Source organism: Caretta caretta, chromosome 2 (assembly GCF_965140235.1).
Source record: "Caretta caretta isolate rCarCar2 chromosome 2, rCarCar1.hap1, whole genome shotgun sequence".
NCBI classification, from domain to species: Eukaryota; Metazoa; Chordata; order Testudines; family Cheloniidae; genus Caretta; species Caretta caretta.
The window spans coordinates 179188723-179206302 of NC_134207.1; the positions used below are offsets into that span (position 1 = coordinate 179188723).

Consider the following 17580-nt stretch of genomic DNA (forward strand, 5'->3'; position numbering starts at 1 on the left):
ACCACACAGTGTTAGAAAACTGTAGACAGCCTGTACATAAACCCACTCTGCATTCTGAGCTATAGCCTTCATTGGCTTCTGCAGCTAGATATGAACAGCAACTGCTGATTTTGTGCATATTTTCCAAATACATCACTAAGAACAGGTCAGCTCTAGAAGAGCAGGAGGTCACCTAGGGCACAAAGGGGAGTTAGGCACCCAATCTCGTTACAAGTCAATGGGAGTTGTGTGTTTAGCTGCCCCTTGCCCTGTAAAAAAAAAAAAAATCTTCCCGCTGAATATTAGGTGAAGCTGACAGTCAGTAGTTGTCTGTGGGGGTTACCATGGGCTGACTGGGTGGAGACTTGTCATCAGTCTAGAGAAGCAGAACACTTGGGGAGAAAAATCTGGCTCTAGAGAAGGAAATGGGGCCAGGCTCTCACCCCATAACTGCCTGACACTACAGTCTCCCAATCCAGACATCATTCATCTGCTGAAACAGGAAGCAAGTGAAAGTAAAACAGGAGCGTTGAACCCAGTGTGCAGGTGCAATAATGTACTTCCTCATAACTCCCCAGTAACTGGGGCTCATCCTGCATAGTGTCCTCCCCAGGTACAGAGCCTCTTTTTAGTGTCTAGAGATTCCAGTTGTGAATCTCAGTGGCCATTGGGTCAAGCCCTAAGTGTCTTTCCCTTGACCTCAATGGGCTTTGGATCAGACCACAAGTCACCTAATGGCACTGCAAACCAGCCAGGCCACTTTACATTTTGATATTACTCCGATGGAAACAGGAGTCAGTTTATTTTGGTTGCTTTTCTCCTTTTAATTAGCCCTGAACCACAAAGACCTTATTGTTCACTTTATAAAAACCACAGAGTTCTGTTCTGAAGGACCAGCCTATCTTTAGTCTCTGAAGCCAGTTCAGCAGAAAACACGTGGTGTGACAGCAGGCCACACTCTGCTTGAACTGATATTATCCTGTGGAATTTCAATCTTCGCATGAACGTTCAGGGAACTTTACAGAATAAGAGTCCCTGCCCCAGGGATTTTATAGTCTAAGGAAGGTTACTAGAGCAATGGGGATAAATGGAGCAGGTTCTTCAGAACCCCTGGGGAAAGTGTGTGATTGCAGATGATACTTGAAAGAAGGGCAGAAGTGGAAGCATCGCTTATTGAATGATGCTAGAAAGACACAAGAACACTAATGGAGCTACAATATAGAAAGGACATCATGGATCGGATTAGCTCTCATCACAAGGACACAAAGAAGTGTTTAAGAAAACATGAGGTTACTCGTAAATTAATTTGACAAAAACATCAGTGTAGAGTTGGCCCTTTTTCAGAACTAGGACAAAATAGACTGCAAATGTACAATTGCACATCCATCCTATATCAATAGGGGGCATTAGCACACAGATATAATAGCCACTGTCTGTACATCACTCTATTTATAAAGCAGAGGGATAGTCTCACACTGAAGTAGGAAGTGATATTCCACATCTGGGAAACTCAGCGAGAGCAGGATCCTGGGAAGTGCTTAATATCTTCAGAAGGGTTCTGAGTGCTGTACCGGCAACAGCACAACCCTCAGGGCAGCACCTCCCATCTTCAACAGGGAAAGAAAATAACCCCCAAGAAAATTAGTCTTCACTGTGCCATCAACATGGCTCTCTGCCTGTCCCTTCATCTTTGTATTAGTTATAATCATAGCTAGGAATCCCAATCACAGATCTGGTCCACACTGCAGGGCACTGTACAAACAAGCAACAAAGTTTGCATCCCGGGCCACAAACATCTTGGTGCTTTTTTCCACCACTTTTGTGTGGAATGCCCCCGCCCCCAAATCCCTAAACCACTAGCCTCATCTCCTTTGAATCCCTCTCAAGACCCACTCCTGCTGCGACTCCTACAAGAAATCTGCTGGCAAATGACAACTCTGGTTGGGGAGGGCAGGGGGATATGGTATATTTAAATATGAAGTACCAAATATTCTCTGCTGGTGCAAATACACTTCTAGACTGAAGATCTTTGGGACCGTCACTCTATATATTGCTATGTTTAGTACCTCACACAATGGGGACACCATCCAGACAGAGGCCTCTGGAAAACACTGTAATATAAATAATTCAAAGACCAATCCTTTATTACCCAGATTTCCATGATGCAATTTACACTGGTCTAATGATCGCAGAAGAGTTTGCTTTATGCCAGATAATCCTCTTTGATAAAAGTAACTTTGGATGAGTTTCAGCCATAACTCTACTTATCTTAAATTAGCATATGCAGCCAGCAAAACCTCATCCCCTGTTAACTAAATGAGTCACTTCCTGTCCCCAAAGGCACCACTCTGTCCATCCCAACAGTCACATTTCTCATAGATGCAGGACCAAGCAAAACCTGTAAAATGTTACTACTTCAGGTTGTTATTCTGGCTTCAATTTTGTCTTGTAAGTTTCTTTTTTATCCTTTTTCTACACAGTTGTACATTGCTGAGTCACAACTCACCATGTTCCAGATTCATTCTATGTTAATTTCTGGTTTTCTTTTCTTGCCCTCTTTCTAGACGGATGCGCCCAAATACATCTGAGACAAGCTCAGTTGTCCGTTACCAGGGGAAAAGGTAAAACTGCACGTATAGACTGTGAGGCTTCTGGCATTCAGGAGTTTGGGAATGCTTATATACACTGGTATCGACAAAGACCTGGAGAAGCTCCAGAGCGGATTCTGTACATCTCATCTGGAAAACCTGTCTTTGACAAAGACTCCGATAAGAACAAGTTTAATTGTGAAAAGAAGTCTGACCAACCCATCTCTACCCTAACTGTAAATGAAATAGCTCCTAACGATGGAGCTACCTATTATTGTGCCTATTGGGATCGCACAGTGTTAGAAAGCCATAAACAGCCTGTACAAAAACCCACTCTGAGCCAAGTGTATGAAACTAGACACAGCCCTTATCCTATCTCTCAACTTGGACCCTGATTGGAAGAGAAAGCAGCTTTACCAAGCCTGTGATAGAAGGCCATTTATCAAGATGAGGACATTTTTCCCCCTGCTGACTGAACAGCAAATCAATGAGTGGAGAGGGCTAGTAAGCTACTGGAGTGGTCATAAGTGCTGGAACTAGGGATGCTGCTGCACCCCCTGACTTGAAGTGGTTTCCGTTATATGCAGGCTTTACAGTTTGGTTAAATGGCTCTCAGCACCCTGACTATATACAAATTGTTCCAGCACCCCCAGGGTGATTTCTGGATGTTCGCCCTGTCCAGGAATATCCCTGACTGTCTTTAAGCCTAAGAATTTTTTAATAGAGGAGAAAAATCATGAACTAGGAGTGGGGAAAAAATTCAGACAAACATTACCAGGCTTCTGAACTAGGGTGCAGAAACTTGCAGACAATGGAACTGCCTCCACACATCCCCCGACGCCCCAGACATTGTGCCACGCATGCACAACACCACAATGCCATTGTCACCAGGAGACGTTGTCACATGGTACAGCCACTGGGCTATATTCTAATGCAGTCTTCCTGCCATAGCGCTGTAATACTAGTATTGGAATAACTGCACTTCAGTGTGACAGCTTTTGAAAGAAGAATATGTGGAAACATGTACTTAAGCTTGCTAAGCCTGTCGTCCCAGATCAGATTCCCTCCCACCATCAATGCAACAGGTGCTAGAATAAATCAACAGTTGTACATTTAGATTCCACCCCCCAGTTGGATCACACATGGTGGGGAGGTTGAAGGAAGGGGGACGAGGGAACCGGCATGGCTTCCACCCGCAACTGAAGCTAAGGCCACCCTATAGCACATCAATATCCTCCATAACAATAGTTTTATTGGTTGTAATCCAGAAATCTCTCCCACTTCTGCTGGGATTTTCCCCCATAGTGACAACAAAGGTGGCAGCAATGGCCACTTCCCAGCAGCAGCTCTGGCTCCACTGGTGCTTCCTGTCCAGCGCATTCCCTGGGCCCACACACATCCTCAGAGCATAGACCTAGGACTTTCCCAGCCCCGATAGCCACAAAGTCTGTTCCAGGGTCTAGTCCAGGTTCTTTCCTGCTCCTCTGCCACCAGAGTACCCTGTGGTGCTGTCCTCATCCCCTCTGCACCAGTCTAGAACTCACACTCTCCCAGCTCAAAAAGCCTGTCATGCAAGAAGGGAGGGATCCATACTCAGGGTGGTGGTGAACACACAGTTAATCTCCTCAGAGTAAGGGCAGGTAGATGGGCCACGGATTCACTCCCAACATTGGAGAGCCATCTGCTGGATCCCCTCCTCTGCCAGCCTCTTGCAGATGCTCTCGCACAGATGCTGGTTTCAGGTGCACCTCCCAAAATCATGTTCTTTGCCGTGCTCACACCAGAGAGCAACGAGAACCCTGATGCTTTGACCACGTAGGACCTGCTGGGACAGGATCTTCTCAAGCTGTTCGACTGAGGTGAGCAGGGCAGAGGTAGAGCAGGCTGGATTAAACGAAGGGTTAAATGCTGACCGGGTATAAAAGCCAGTTGAGGTGAATGGGAAGTTAGTACCGTAGGTAGAAGGCCAGAAAATACAGCCCCAGGGAATTGTGGGATGGCATTAAAGGACTATCAAAACCTGAGCTCCACAACCTAGGATTCAGCTGCACCTCCACTGCAAAGTGGGCAGCTTTGGTCTTACCTTAGAGCAAAACCCAGGCTGTAAATATACACTCCCAGCCAGACAAGCAAGCCCAGGTTCAAAACACACACAAGCCTGGGCATAAGGGTTTTGTGTGAGGAGGAGAGAGGGGTTTTGGCTAAAACCAGTGTAAGAGCCAAGGTGAATCTAGAGTGACAACACACCCTGAAAGACATAAATCTGCTGGCAGCCACAGGCACCTTTCTACAGCAGCATTCCCATACTTGCTTCTACCAGTGGAACGGACCCAGGGTAGAAACTGAGAGAAATTTTAGGGAAAAAAAGTCTAGTGTAGACAGATGAGGCTAATTGACATTTGGAAAATGTCCCGGTCAGAGCCGAGTGGAAGTTCCATTCCATCATTTAATGAAAAGAAAGAAATCCATGACCACTGAAATTGTCACTATGCTACTCACTGTGGCCTTGGCACTCCCTGGCAGCAGCAGGGATACATTTCAGATCTTTCTATCCCAAAGCACAGCCCCCTCCACTTGGGCTGAGGAAGAGTTTTCTTTAGCTGCTAGCAGGACTGGGTTTATGCCACATAGATGAGCATTTGGGGTATCATCCTTGTTCTTTGCACATATACACTAATCAGGGTATCACAGTATCTATCAAGGGCTTTTAAGAACATTTGGAGGAACACAGAGAAGGAAAATCCTGACTTTCATACCACAGTCTTGTGGCCCAGTAGCACCAGTCAATAATTTGTGCAAGTGCAATCAAGCAGAATTAAAGGTCAAGCGGATCCAGAGAGGACACTTTCCAAAACAGGCTGTTTAAATAGACAAACTGCTACCCAGTCCCTGTACAGTTTTTTTTTGTAACTCATTAGCAGATAAAGGAGTTTCTTGGAGGAAAGCTATTGTGCATTTAGAGTTTTATAAGAGAGGGTGTAAGGATTTGAGGGGGGGGTTGAGTTGGTTAGGAGAATACTAAGAGATGAAAGTAATTCATTGTACATTAGCCATCCTGCCCAGGAAGGACAGGTTCCCTTACCAGCTCCAAACCTATCCCCACAGTCCCCTCAACTACCAACTCTGATCAGTTCTCTGCTCAGTCTCCAGAACCCCCTTCCCAACACCTCTTTGTAGGCTAGGGTACCTCCTGCCAACAGCCACTCGAGCCCTGCTATGGTCTACTCCTTGTGCTTCAGCCCTCCACCAGGTCACATTCACTTCCACCTCTTCCAGAGTTACAGAGAGTCACACAAAACAGTCCAATGACCTTATGACAGATCTTCAGCCCAACTTGGGGCTCAGTAACCCTTATCTCACCTTCCTTGGCAGCCAGTAGGGGAACATGGGCAATCAGGCAGGCCTTCCCTCTACTCTGGGTTTCAATACAAGAACCCTGTAGCAAGCAGCTATAGACAGCCTACTCCTCCCAGCTAGCATTCATCCTTAATTCACCAACCCAGTCCTACCTAGCTGAGCATAATTCTAAGTTAGGCCTGGCCCACCCTCCAGATGCAACTGGGTGCACTAATTGCTGTCTGGTAGGGGCCCAGGTTAACTCTTTCTTTGCCAGTGTGCGGTACACACTCCATCACATATGCTATTTAATATCTCATAGGGATGTGCTTATATTATATCTTTAAAATGAAACCTTGTGGCAACATTTTACCTACACATTTGAAGCAAAATTACATACTAGTAATTAAGTGTACAAATGGCCTTTTTTGGAAGACAGGATAAGGTCAGTTATTAATGTACACGAGCACGTGTCATATCTCAGTAGTGGGCACCAATAGCACACAACTGAACTGACAATGGCCGGTGTGCAGCCCAGTGACTATGTGTACACCTGAGAGAAGACGCAGACTCAGATTTGTAATGGGAGGGAGCGTGCTCCTGCCCAGCCACCATGGACATCGGTGCTGGCCCACGTGAGCCACTGAGCACAGATTCAGGCACTGCTAGGAGCAATGAAGCGTGCTCATAACCACATTACATGCTCTCCTCATATGCCTGTGCCCAGGGGCATGCACAAGTGGGGGCAAGCAGGGGCACAGCCTCCCCCCTCCCTCCACCAGTAGTCATCTAAAACAATACGTATTTCTGTTCTAGCTCCAGCCCCAGCCCTGGCCGCTTCTCCAGCCCTGGCGGCCGACCACTGTTCACTGCCCCAGTCCTGGCCATGCACTGCTCCAGCCCCAGCCCTGGACACTGACCCAGCCCCTGCTACTGTCCCCAACCCCCGGATACTGTTCCAACGTGCCCATCCAAAAGGTCAAATTTAAATTCCTGTGCATGCCCCTGCTTCCTCTGCCTGTAAAACAAACAAAAAAAAACCCCCCTGACAGATGGAAATCAGATGGGATTCTATGCAAACAACTGCACAAGTTTTACCATACTTGCCTTCACTTCTGCTTTAGAATGTGTGGCTGCATTATCTGGAGGACACAATCCTTGATTTGCAAACATTTTTACCCCTCCAGCTGGTTTATGAAAACAGATGAGACTTCAGCCCCCTCCCCCATCCTGGGATTTTAGCTTCTGACCACCTGACTACATACATAGTTTGACTCTTCTGAAAACTTAGCCCCATACATTTGCAGCCAGGAGAGCTATCATTGGATATGGCTTAAACAACCCATTTCCTCTCCCCAGCTGCACCTCTCTCCCTGCCTCTCCATCTGAAGGGTTATTTCATAGTCTCTGTTTCAAGTTCAACCCAGCCAGTGAGAATGTTACTGCTGCAGGTTCTTATTGTGACTTTGACATGGTCTTGTAAGTCATTTTTCCATTCTGTTCTTTCCCACATGTACACATTCCTTCAGCTACCAGACACGTTCCAAATTCCTTCGGCTTCAGGTTTATAGTATCATTTCTCCTTTTTTCTTTCTAGATGGATATTCGCAAATAACTCTGCTACAAACTCCATTGTCTTTCACCAGAACGGTATCTAAAAGTGCACGTATGAGCTGTAAAACTTCTGGTTTTAATTTTAACAGTGCTTATATACACTGGTATCGTCAGAACCCTGGGGCAGCTCCAAAGAGGATTCTGTATATTGGATCAGGATCAGTTAGTATGGATGAAGGCTTTGATAGCAAAAAGTTTGAAGCTAGAAATGATGTGTCTGGGTCCACCTCTAATCTCAGAGTACACCAACTAACCGAAGAGGATGCTGCTACCTATTATTGTGCAGTCTGGGATCACACAGTACTAGAAAGCCATAGACAACCCATACAAAAACCCACTCTGCATTCTGAGCCACAGCCTTTCAAGAGTATGAAGCCAGACACATTTAATAAAAATGACTTTATTGAGGTGGATGAAGTGATAAGAGAGACACACTGGCAGGGCTTGGATTTCAAGGTGTGTGGTATAGACAAATATTTTAATTAAAGGTGGCACACTTTAATTATAGATGTCTGCAAGTTAAGCTTGCCTGAATCTTCGCATTAAAAGACACTCTTTTCAGTTGCTTTTATCTTTACCAAACTTAAACTGTTCTGACTCAAACTTTCCATGCCAGTTTTCTGCTTAAGGCTGATTTAAAAAAAAAAAACTTTTAGCAACTGTGATCCAGCCTATGTGAATGTATAACTATGGTTGCACATTTAAAATAGAAATAGTCAGCAAGAGGAGAAGGAAAGAAGATCATCCTTCTATTCACTGTTCCTGGGGCCTAGAAGTGGGGAGACTTTGGCCAGTCCTTACAACCTAACCCAGATTCCGCAGGTAGTCTGTAGCCTTTCATGGCTATTTTATATTGTTATTTATCACTCATCCTTGCAGTGTCTGAGTGGTGACACATTAAGGCGATCCCAGTTGCTATGAGCCAGGATTACCCAAGTTGCTACAAAAGAATGACATTAAACAGCTTCCCTTCCTCATGGTTCTTGAGTGACAAATCCTTCTTAGCCACTGACTAGAAGAGTAGCCTGTGGATGCCTCTCGACAGCATATGCCCATATATAGGAATAAGTTTCCAATCCTATTTCCTTAGGGTAAAGATGAGGAAGGGTCATTCCAGTTGCTCAAATGCTTTTCAGCATCTAGTCAGAGCAGTTTGAAATGGTGCTTTTGTGAATGAGGCAAACTGGATCACATTAAAGTTCCTGCAGATATCAGGTTAAATTTTCAAAAGTACTTAAAATGAATCAGGAGTCCAACAATCATGAAATTTAATGGGATTGGATTCCTAATTTGTTTAGGTGCTTTTGAATTTTTTACCTATTATTTGCTCTCTTTTTGTTGATGATAAACTAGCTCACCCATACTAGCTCTACACAGATAAATGTCAGGAGCTAGAACGCTAGATGTCATTGCCAAAGATTTCTATATCTCAGTTCAAAAGGGAGACCAGGCTGCATGAAACACAGTCCACTCTGACTTTACCTTTTCTTTTGTCACTTATTGAGATCAGCAACATAGCCTACAGAGTCTTCATAGGATTTGGGGAACTTACTTCTTCCTAGAGAATAAATTCTTCTTGAGAGACTGCATCATCCATTCTTTCTGACCTCTGTTGCTCTTTCAGTCTTAGGAAGGTGTGTGTCTGCATTGTGGGAGAAGAAGGATGGTCTTATGGTTAAAGTACAAGATAAGGCCTCAGGAGATCTGGATTTGATGCCTGGCTCTTTCACACACTTCTTGTGTGACCAAGTCACTTAACCTCCCTGGGTTTCAGTTTCCCCTGCTGTGAATAATACCTACCTCACATAGGCATTGAAGCTTAATGCATTAAAGCTCATTGAAATTCTTGGATGGAAAGTGCTACAAGAGTGCAAGCTATTATGTGTGATGACTACAATATGGCTAAACTCTGTTTTGCTTTCTCCCTATCGGCAAGACCAATCATATTATAACAACTAGAACGTACGATTGTGAGTTGGTAGATTTGCCTGGTAGAGGGGCAACAATGGACTTATGTTGTGAAACCTGCCGCTGTTGTGCTAATATCAGTACAACCCGGCCAATGACAGCACAGCAGCAGTGCTAGTGCCGGCATTTTTATGCTGGTGTCACTTAACCCTGCTCAGAGCACGTCTGAAGACCTGGTGACAAAATGGCGGTGAACACCATCGTTCTCACTACACCAGTTCTCCCAGTGCTGACCTGTGAAGATTCACCAGCACTACTGCAATGCTGGGAGCGATCCCAAAACAGTCTTGGGTAGACAACCCCTTTGACACAACCACCTGTACATTTTTGAGGGCCCTCTCTATGTGTGTTCCTTTTCAATTTTTCATACACAGTCAGTAATTTCCCAGAATTATTCTTCAGGGGAATGGGGGGTGCCTGTGAGACACAGAAAGAGAGAGAGAGAGAGAACAAATATTCTCATTCATTTCCTTACACTTGCTAAATCATCTTCCAAGTGGGTTTCCTCAGATCTCTGTTCTGTTTTAAAGTGTCTGTGTATGCAGAGGAAAATATTTTTTTCCCTCCCCAGCAGCCATGTAAAAAGATACCAGTAAATGGGTAATACAGAATCCAGTAGACGGCACCAATAGCACACAACTGAACTGACAATGACGGGTGTGCAGCCCAGTGACTATGTGTACACCTGAGAGAAGACGCAGACTCAGATTTATAATGGGAGGGAGCGTGCACCTGCCCAGCCAGCATGGACATCAGTGCTGGCCCATGTGAGCAACTGAGCACAGATTTAGGCACCTCTAGCAGCAATGAAGCGTGCTAATAACCACTTTACATGCTCTCCTAATATGCCTGTGCCCAGAAGCATGCACAAGTGGGGGCAAGCAGGGGCACAGCCCCCCCCCCCCAGTATTCATCTAAAAAAATACATTTCTGCTCTAGCTCCAGCCCCAGCCCTGGCCGCTACTCCAGCCCTGGCGGCCGACCACTGTTCATTGCCCCAGTCCTGGCCATGCACTGCTCCAGCCCCAGCCCTGGACACTGACCCAGCCCCTGCTCCTGTCCCCGACCCCCGGACACTGTTCCAACGTGCCCATCCAAAAGGTCAAATTTAAATTCCTGTGCATGCCCCTGCTTCCTCTGCCTGTAAAACAAACCAAAAAAAAAACCCCTGACAGATGGAAATCAGATGGGATTCTATGCAAACAACTACACAAGTTTTACCATACTTGCCTTCACTTCTGCTTTAGAATGTGTGGCTGCATTATCTGGAGGACACAATCCTTGATTTGCAAACATTTTTACCCCTCCAGCTGGTTTATGAAAACAGATGAGACTTCAGCCCCCTCCCCGATCCTGGGATTTTAGCTTCTGACCACCTGACTACATACATAGTTTGACTCTTCTGAAAACTTAGCCCCACACATTTGCAGCCAGGAGAGCTATCATTGGATATGGCTTAAACAACCCATTTCCTCTCCCCAGCTGCACCTCTCTCCAACTGAGGGGTTATTTCATAGTCGTCTGTTTCAAGTTCAACCCAGCCAGTGAGAATGTTACTGCTGCAGGTTCTTATTGTGACTTCGACATGGTCTTGTAAGTCATTTTTCCATTCTGTTCTTTCCCACATGTACACATTCCTTCAGCTACCAAACACTTTCCAAATTCCTTCGGCTTCAGGTTTATAGTATCATTTCTCCTTTTTTCTTTCTAGATGGATATTCGCAAATAACTCTGCTACAAACTCCATTGTCTTTCACCAGAACGGTATCTAAAAGTGCACGTATGAGCTGTAAAATTTCTAGTTTTGATTTTAACAGTAATTATATACACTGGTATCGACAGAACCCTGGGGCAGCTCCAAAGAGGATTCTGTATATTGGATCAGGATCAGCTTTTATGGAAGAAGGCTTTGATAGCAAAAAGTTTGAAGCTAGAAATGATGTTTCTGGGTCCACCTCTAATCTCAGAGTACACCAACTAACCCCAGATGATGCTGCAACCTATTATTGTGCCGCCTGGGATCGCACAGTACTAGAAAGCCATAGACAACCCATACAAAAACCCACTCTGCATTCTGGGCCACAACCTTTCAAGAGTATGAAGCCAGACACATTTAATAAAAATGACTTTATTGAGGTGGATGAAGTGATAAGAGAGACACACTGGCAGGGCTTGGATTTCAAGGTGTGTGGTATGGACAAACATTTTAATTAAAGGTGGCACACTTTAATTATAGATGTCTGCAAGTTAAGCTTGCCTGAATCTTCGCATTAAAAGACACTCTTTTCAGTTGCTTTTATCTTTACCAAACTTAAACTGTTCTGACTCAAACTTTCCATGCCAGTTTTCTGCTTAAGGCTGATTTAAAAAAAAAAAACTTTTAGCAACTGTGATCCAGCCTATGTGAATGTATAACTATGGTTGCACATTTAAAATAGAAATAGTCAGCAAGAGGAGAAGGAAAGAAGATCATCCTTCTATTCACTGTTCTTGGGGCCTAGAAGTGGGGAGACTTTGGCCAGTCCTTACAACCTAACCCAGATTCCGCAGGTAGTCTGTAGCCTTTTATGGCTATTTTATATTGTTATTTATCACTCATCCCTGCAGTGTCTGAGTGGTGACACATTAAGGCGATCCCAGTTGCTATGAGCCAGGATTACCCAAGTTGCTACAAAAGAATGACATTAAACAGCTTCCCTTCCTCATGGTTCTTGAGTGACAAATCCTTCTTAGCCACTGACTAGAAGAGTAGCCTGTGGATGCCTCTCGACAGCATATGCCCATATATAGGAATAAGTTTCCAATCCTATTTCCTTAGGGTAAAGATGAGGAAGGGTCATTCCAGTTGCTCAAATGCTTTTCAGCATCTAGTCAGAGCAGTTTGAAATGGTGCTTTTGTGAATGAGGCAAACTGGATCACATTAAAGTTCCTGCAGATATCAGGTTAAATTTTCAAAAGTACTTAAAATGAATCAGGAGTCCAACAATCATGAAATTTAATGGGATTGGATTCCTAATTTGTTTAGGTGCTTTTGAATTTTTTACCTATTATTTGCTCTCTTTTTGTTGATGATAAACTAGCTCACCCATACTAGCTCTACACAGATAAATGTCAGGAGCTAGAACGCTAGATGTCATTGCCAAAGATTTCTATATCTCAGTTCAAAAGGGAGACCAGGCTGCATGAAACACAGTCCACTCTGACTTTACCTTTTCTTTTGTCACTTATTGAGATCAGCAACATAGCCTACAGAGTCTTCATAGGATTTGGGGAACTTACTTCTTCCTAGAGAATAAATTCTTCTTGAGAGACTGCATCATCCATTCTTTCTGACCTCTGTTGCTCTTTCAGTCTTAGGAAGGTGTGTGTCTGCATTGTGGGAGAAGAAGGATGGTCTTATGGTTAAAGTACAAGATAAGGCCTCAGGAGATCTGGATTTGATGCCTGGCTCTTTCACACACTTCTTGTGTGACCAAGTCACTTAACCTCCCTGGGTTTCAGTTTCCCCTGCTGTGAATAATACCTACCTCACATAGGCATTGAAGCTTAATGCATTAAAGCTCATTGAAATTCTTGGATGGAAAGTGCTACAAGAGTGCAAGCTATTATGTGTGATGACTACAATATGGCTAAACTCTGTTTTGCTTTCTCCCTATCGGCAAGACCAATCATATTATAACAACTAGAACGTACGATTGTGAGTTGGTAGATTTGCCTGGTAGAGGGGCAACAATGGACTTATGTTGTGAAACCTGCCGCTGTTGTGCTAATATCAGTACAACCCGGCCAATGACAGCACAGCAGCAGTGCTAGTGCCGGCATTTTTATGCTGGTGTCACTTAACCCTGCTCAGAGCACGTCTGAAGACCTGGTGACAAAATGGCGGTGAACACCATCGTTCTCACTACACCAGTTCTCCCAGTGCTGACCTGTGAAGATTCACCAGCACTACTGTGAAGGGTTCATGTTTAGCTATTCCACCTGGAAGCAGGCAGGGCACACCCTGACTGTTTTGTAGAAGCAATGCACACATTGCTCTATCCAAGGACAAGGGCTAGATATGAACCATGAGAACTTGATTGTTGGGACAGCGACTGTGGGAAGCTTTCTTAGCCTGGGCTCAAGGCCTGAGAACCAGGATTGTAGTAGATAAAGGATGGTAAATAAGTATATTAATCAACGTCATACATTCCTTTGTGTATCTTTTTGCGGTAGCAGTGTGTAATGCTTAGGGGGGAGAAATATAAGAAAAGGAGAAGGTGGAAGGCGGGGGGCAGAACAGCCCATCTCAGCTGACCAGCCTGCTTGCTTGCATAAAGCTGTGTTCTGTCTCATCATTGAACTGCCACACTACTGCAATGCTGGGAGAGATCCCAAAAAAGTCTTGGGTAGACAACCCCTTTGACACAACCACCTGTACATTTTTGAGGGCCCTCTCTATATGTGTTCCTTTTCAATTTTTCATACACAGTCAGTGATTTCCCAGAATTATTCTTCAGGGGAATGGGGGAGGGTGCCTGTGAGACACAGAAAGAGAGAGAGAGAGAGAACAAATATTCTCGTTCGTTGCCTTACACTTGCTAAATCATCTTCCAGGTGGGTTTCCTCAGATCTCTGTTCTGTTTTAAAGTGTCTGTGTATGCAGAGGAAAATATTTTTTCCCTCCCCAGCAGCCATGTAAAAAGATACCAGTAAATAGGTAATACAGAATTCAGAATAACATACAGTTGGGTAGCAAAATATATATCTAGGATATAGGTTCCCAGCAGCAGTTCATGGAACACTTTGTGCTGGTCTGTAGAGGGCTGGCAGATCACATAATGCTGGTTCCTCCTCATTACCATCTATCAAATTTCAGTAATACACCTAAGAATGAAATTCTCTCCAGGTATCATTTTTCCATGTAAGCAGTTGCTACAGAGATGTGATGTGATTGCAATGGGAGAAGTAGGAGGTGGTCAATGCTATTGGGAAAGGGAGAGGAGTTGTAATCCAAGAGACAATCTCTCTTTTCATCTGTGGACCACACAATGAAAATGTTTGAGAACCGCCTGATCCAAGGGTTATTTAAACCATTATCAAACAGAAGCTGTCATCTAGTTTCCATTTTAAGGAATGAGGATTCATTTAAGGAATGAGGATTCATTTGCAAGAACATGCAAATAGAATCACTGTGGAGAGAATTTATGTATCAGCTTTATGATGTCACAAAAATGTGAAATTATTAAAACTCTCCAAGCAGTCAAGAAACCAGGAATAGTTCATTAGAATTATTTTCCCAGATGCCTGGTTATTTGAGCAAGGACACAGCAGCATAAGTAAAGAACCACAGCTTCTTGTAAAACAAAAAGTCAACATGATACTTCAAGTGGGATCAAGTACTTTGGCACAGGAACCAAACTAGTTGTTTCTGGTAAGAATTTTTATTCTTGATTGTTTTTCTTTTGGTAAATAGAATCAAAGGACAAAAAAAATTGTACCGAATAAATTAATATAAGACAAGGAATTTGCACCTAAGCCATGTCTTGCTCTTGATCAGAATGTGGAACTCCCAAGGACACCAATGGATTGACTGAGGGGAGTATTTGATCATAATGAGTAAATTGAATACAAGAGTAAATGTCTGGAATATTTACTTAATAGCCGTTAAGAATTGGGAAGGAGGGAAATGGAGAGCTTTAAATTTAAAATATTGGGCAAGTTCATCTCTCGTGCAACTCCATTGAAAGAGTCCAAATGCCAGCAAGTGTATAATTCACAGTACAGGTTTCAGTTTAGCAGCTGTGAGATTATTAAAAAGTTTGTTATTGTTAGGACAATATCAGTGTTTGATGACTAAAGAAGGAAAATTGTCTGAGATGAAACAGTGTTCAGGCTCTCAGTAAGTGGTTTTATGCAAGTAATTTTCCCTTTTATGTATAAAAAGTAAAGTGAAGCACAGAGGTAGTGATTTTCCGCAGGTCACACAGGGAGAGCCAGAAACAAAGACAAATCTCCTCAGTTCCATTCTGTTGCTTTAACCACAAGACCATCCTTCCTATCCAGGCACATTGGAGATCATAGGACTAAATCCTGCTCATCCACTGAAATGAATGGAATTGCATGGTGACCACAAATTCACCCCAATCAATTTGCCATGGAGTGATGTATGTCAAGGAGCAGAAAACATTTTTGGTAGAAAAAACAACAGGAATTCACAAAGTGCAAAAACTCAGTTTAATACTCACATAACATCCTGGCCTATAGCAAGTCTTGTTAAGATTGTGCACTTTGTATTTAAAATATGAACTTCAGAACTCGAATTCAGTGAAATTCATACCTTCATGATTCATTAGTTTTTGTAAAAAATTTCAGTGATGTGAGTATGGAATAAAGAACTTTGGCTCTGGCATCAAACTGTTTGTTTCAAGTAAGTTTCTCAAGATGTTTTCAAAGCATACATTTACTCTGGGCATTTACTATGCTTGTTATCCAGGACAAAATCAAGCTATTCATAAATATACTGAAGTCAAAGGCAAAAATTCCAATTGACTTCACTGGGGTCAGGATTTCACCCATACTAGTCTCTCTAAATCAGAAAGAACCAAAGACTGTGAGATGATTATGCAAAACTATTCATAGAATCATAGAATCATAGAATATCAGGGTTGGAAGGGACCCCAGAAGGTCATCTAGTCCAACCCCCTGCTCAAAGCAGGACCAATTCCCAGTTAAATCATCCCAGCCAGGGCTTTGTCAAGCCTGACCTTAAAAACCTCTAAGGAAGGAGATTCTACCACCTCCCTAGGTAACGCATTCCAGTGTTTCACCACCCTCTTAGTGAAAAAGTTTTTCCTAATATCCAATCTAAACCTCCCCCACTGCAACTTGAGACCATTATTCCTCGTTCTGTCATCTGCTACCATTGAGAACAGTCTAGAGCCATCCTCTTTGGAACCCCCTTTCAGGTAGTTGAAAGCAGCTATCAAATCCCCCCTCATTCTTCTCTTCTGCAGGCTAAACAATCCCAGCTCCCTCATCCTCTCCTCATAAGTCATGTGTTCCAGACCCCTAATCATTTTTGTTGCCCTTCGCTGGACTCTCTCCAATTTATCCACATCCTTCTTGAAGTGTGGGGCCCAAAACTGGACACAGTACTCCAAATGAGGCCTCACCAATGTCGAATAGAGGGGAACGATCATGTCCCTCGATCTGCTCGCTATGCCCCTACTTATACATCCCAAAATGCCATTGGCCTTCTTGGCAACAAGGGCACACTGCTGACTCATATCCAGCTTCTCGTCCACTGTCACCCCTAGGTCCTTTTCCGCAGAACTGCTGCCTAGCCATTCGGTCCCTAGTCTGTAGCTGTGCATTGGGTTCTTCCGTCCTAAGTGCAGGACCCTGCACTTATCCTTATTGAACCTCATCAGATTTCTTTTGGCCCAATCCTCCAATTTGTCTAGGTCCTTCTGTATCCTATCCCTCCCCTCCAGCGTATCTACCACTCCTCCCAGTTTAGTATCATCCGCAAATTTGCTGAGAGTGCAATCCACACCATCCTCCAGATCATTTATGAAGATATTGAACAACACCGGCCCCAGGACCGACCCTTGGGGCACTCCACTTGATACCGGCTGCCAACTAGACATGGAGCCATTGATCACTACCCGTTGAGCCTGACAATCTAGCCAGCTTTCTACCCACCTTATAGTGCATTCATCCAGCCCATACTTCCTTAACTTGCTGACAAGAATACTGTGGGAGACCGTGTCAAAAGCTTTGCTAAAGTCAAGAAACAATACATCCACTGCTTTCCCTTCATCCACAGAACCAGTAATCTCATCATAAAAGGCGATTAGATTAGTCAGGCATGACCTTCCCTTGGTGAATCCATGCTGACTGTTCCTGATCACTTTCCTCTCATGCAAGTGCTTCAGGATTGATTCTTTGAGGACCTGCTCCATGATTTTTCCAGGGACTGAGGTGAGGCTGACTGGCCTGTAGTTCCCAGGATCCTCCTTCTTCCCTTTTTTAAAGATTGGCACTACATTAGCCTTTTTCCAGTCATCCGGGACTTCCCCCGTTCGCCACAAGTTTTCAAAGATAATGGCC

General features: G+C 44.0%; 1 protein-coding gene across 1 annotated transcript in view; it reads left to right on the forward strand.

The window, feature by feature from the left end:
• The first annotated feature begins 7275 nt into the window (after nucleotides 1-7275).
• Nucleotides 7276-17580, forward strand: part of LOC142068397 (uncharacterized) — a 66918-nt gene continuing 56613 nt past the window's right edge. The window contains exons 1-2 of the mRNA XM_075124743.1: nucleotides 7276-7382; nucleotides 7501-7973. Coding sequence (XP_074980844.1) covers nucleotides 7340-7382; nucleotides 7501-7973 — 516 coding nt within the window. The 5' untranslated portion in view covers nucleotides 7276-7339. The remainder of the gene's footprint in view (nucleotides 7383-7500; nucleotides 7974-17580) is intronic.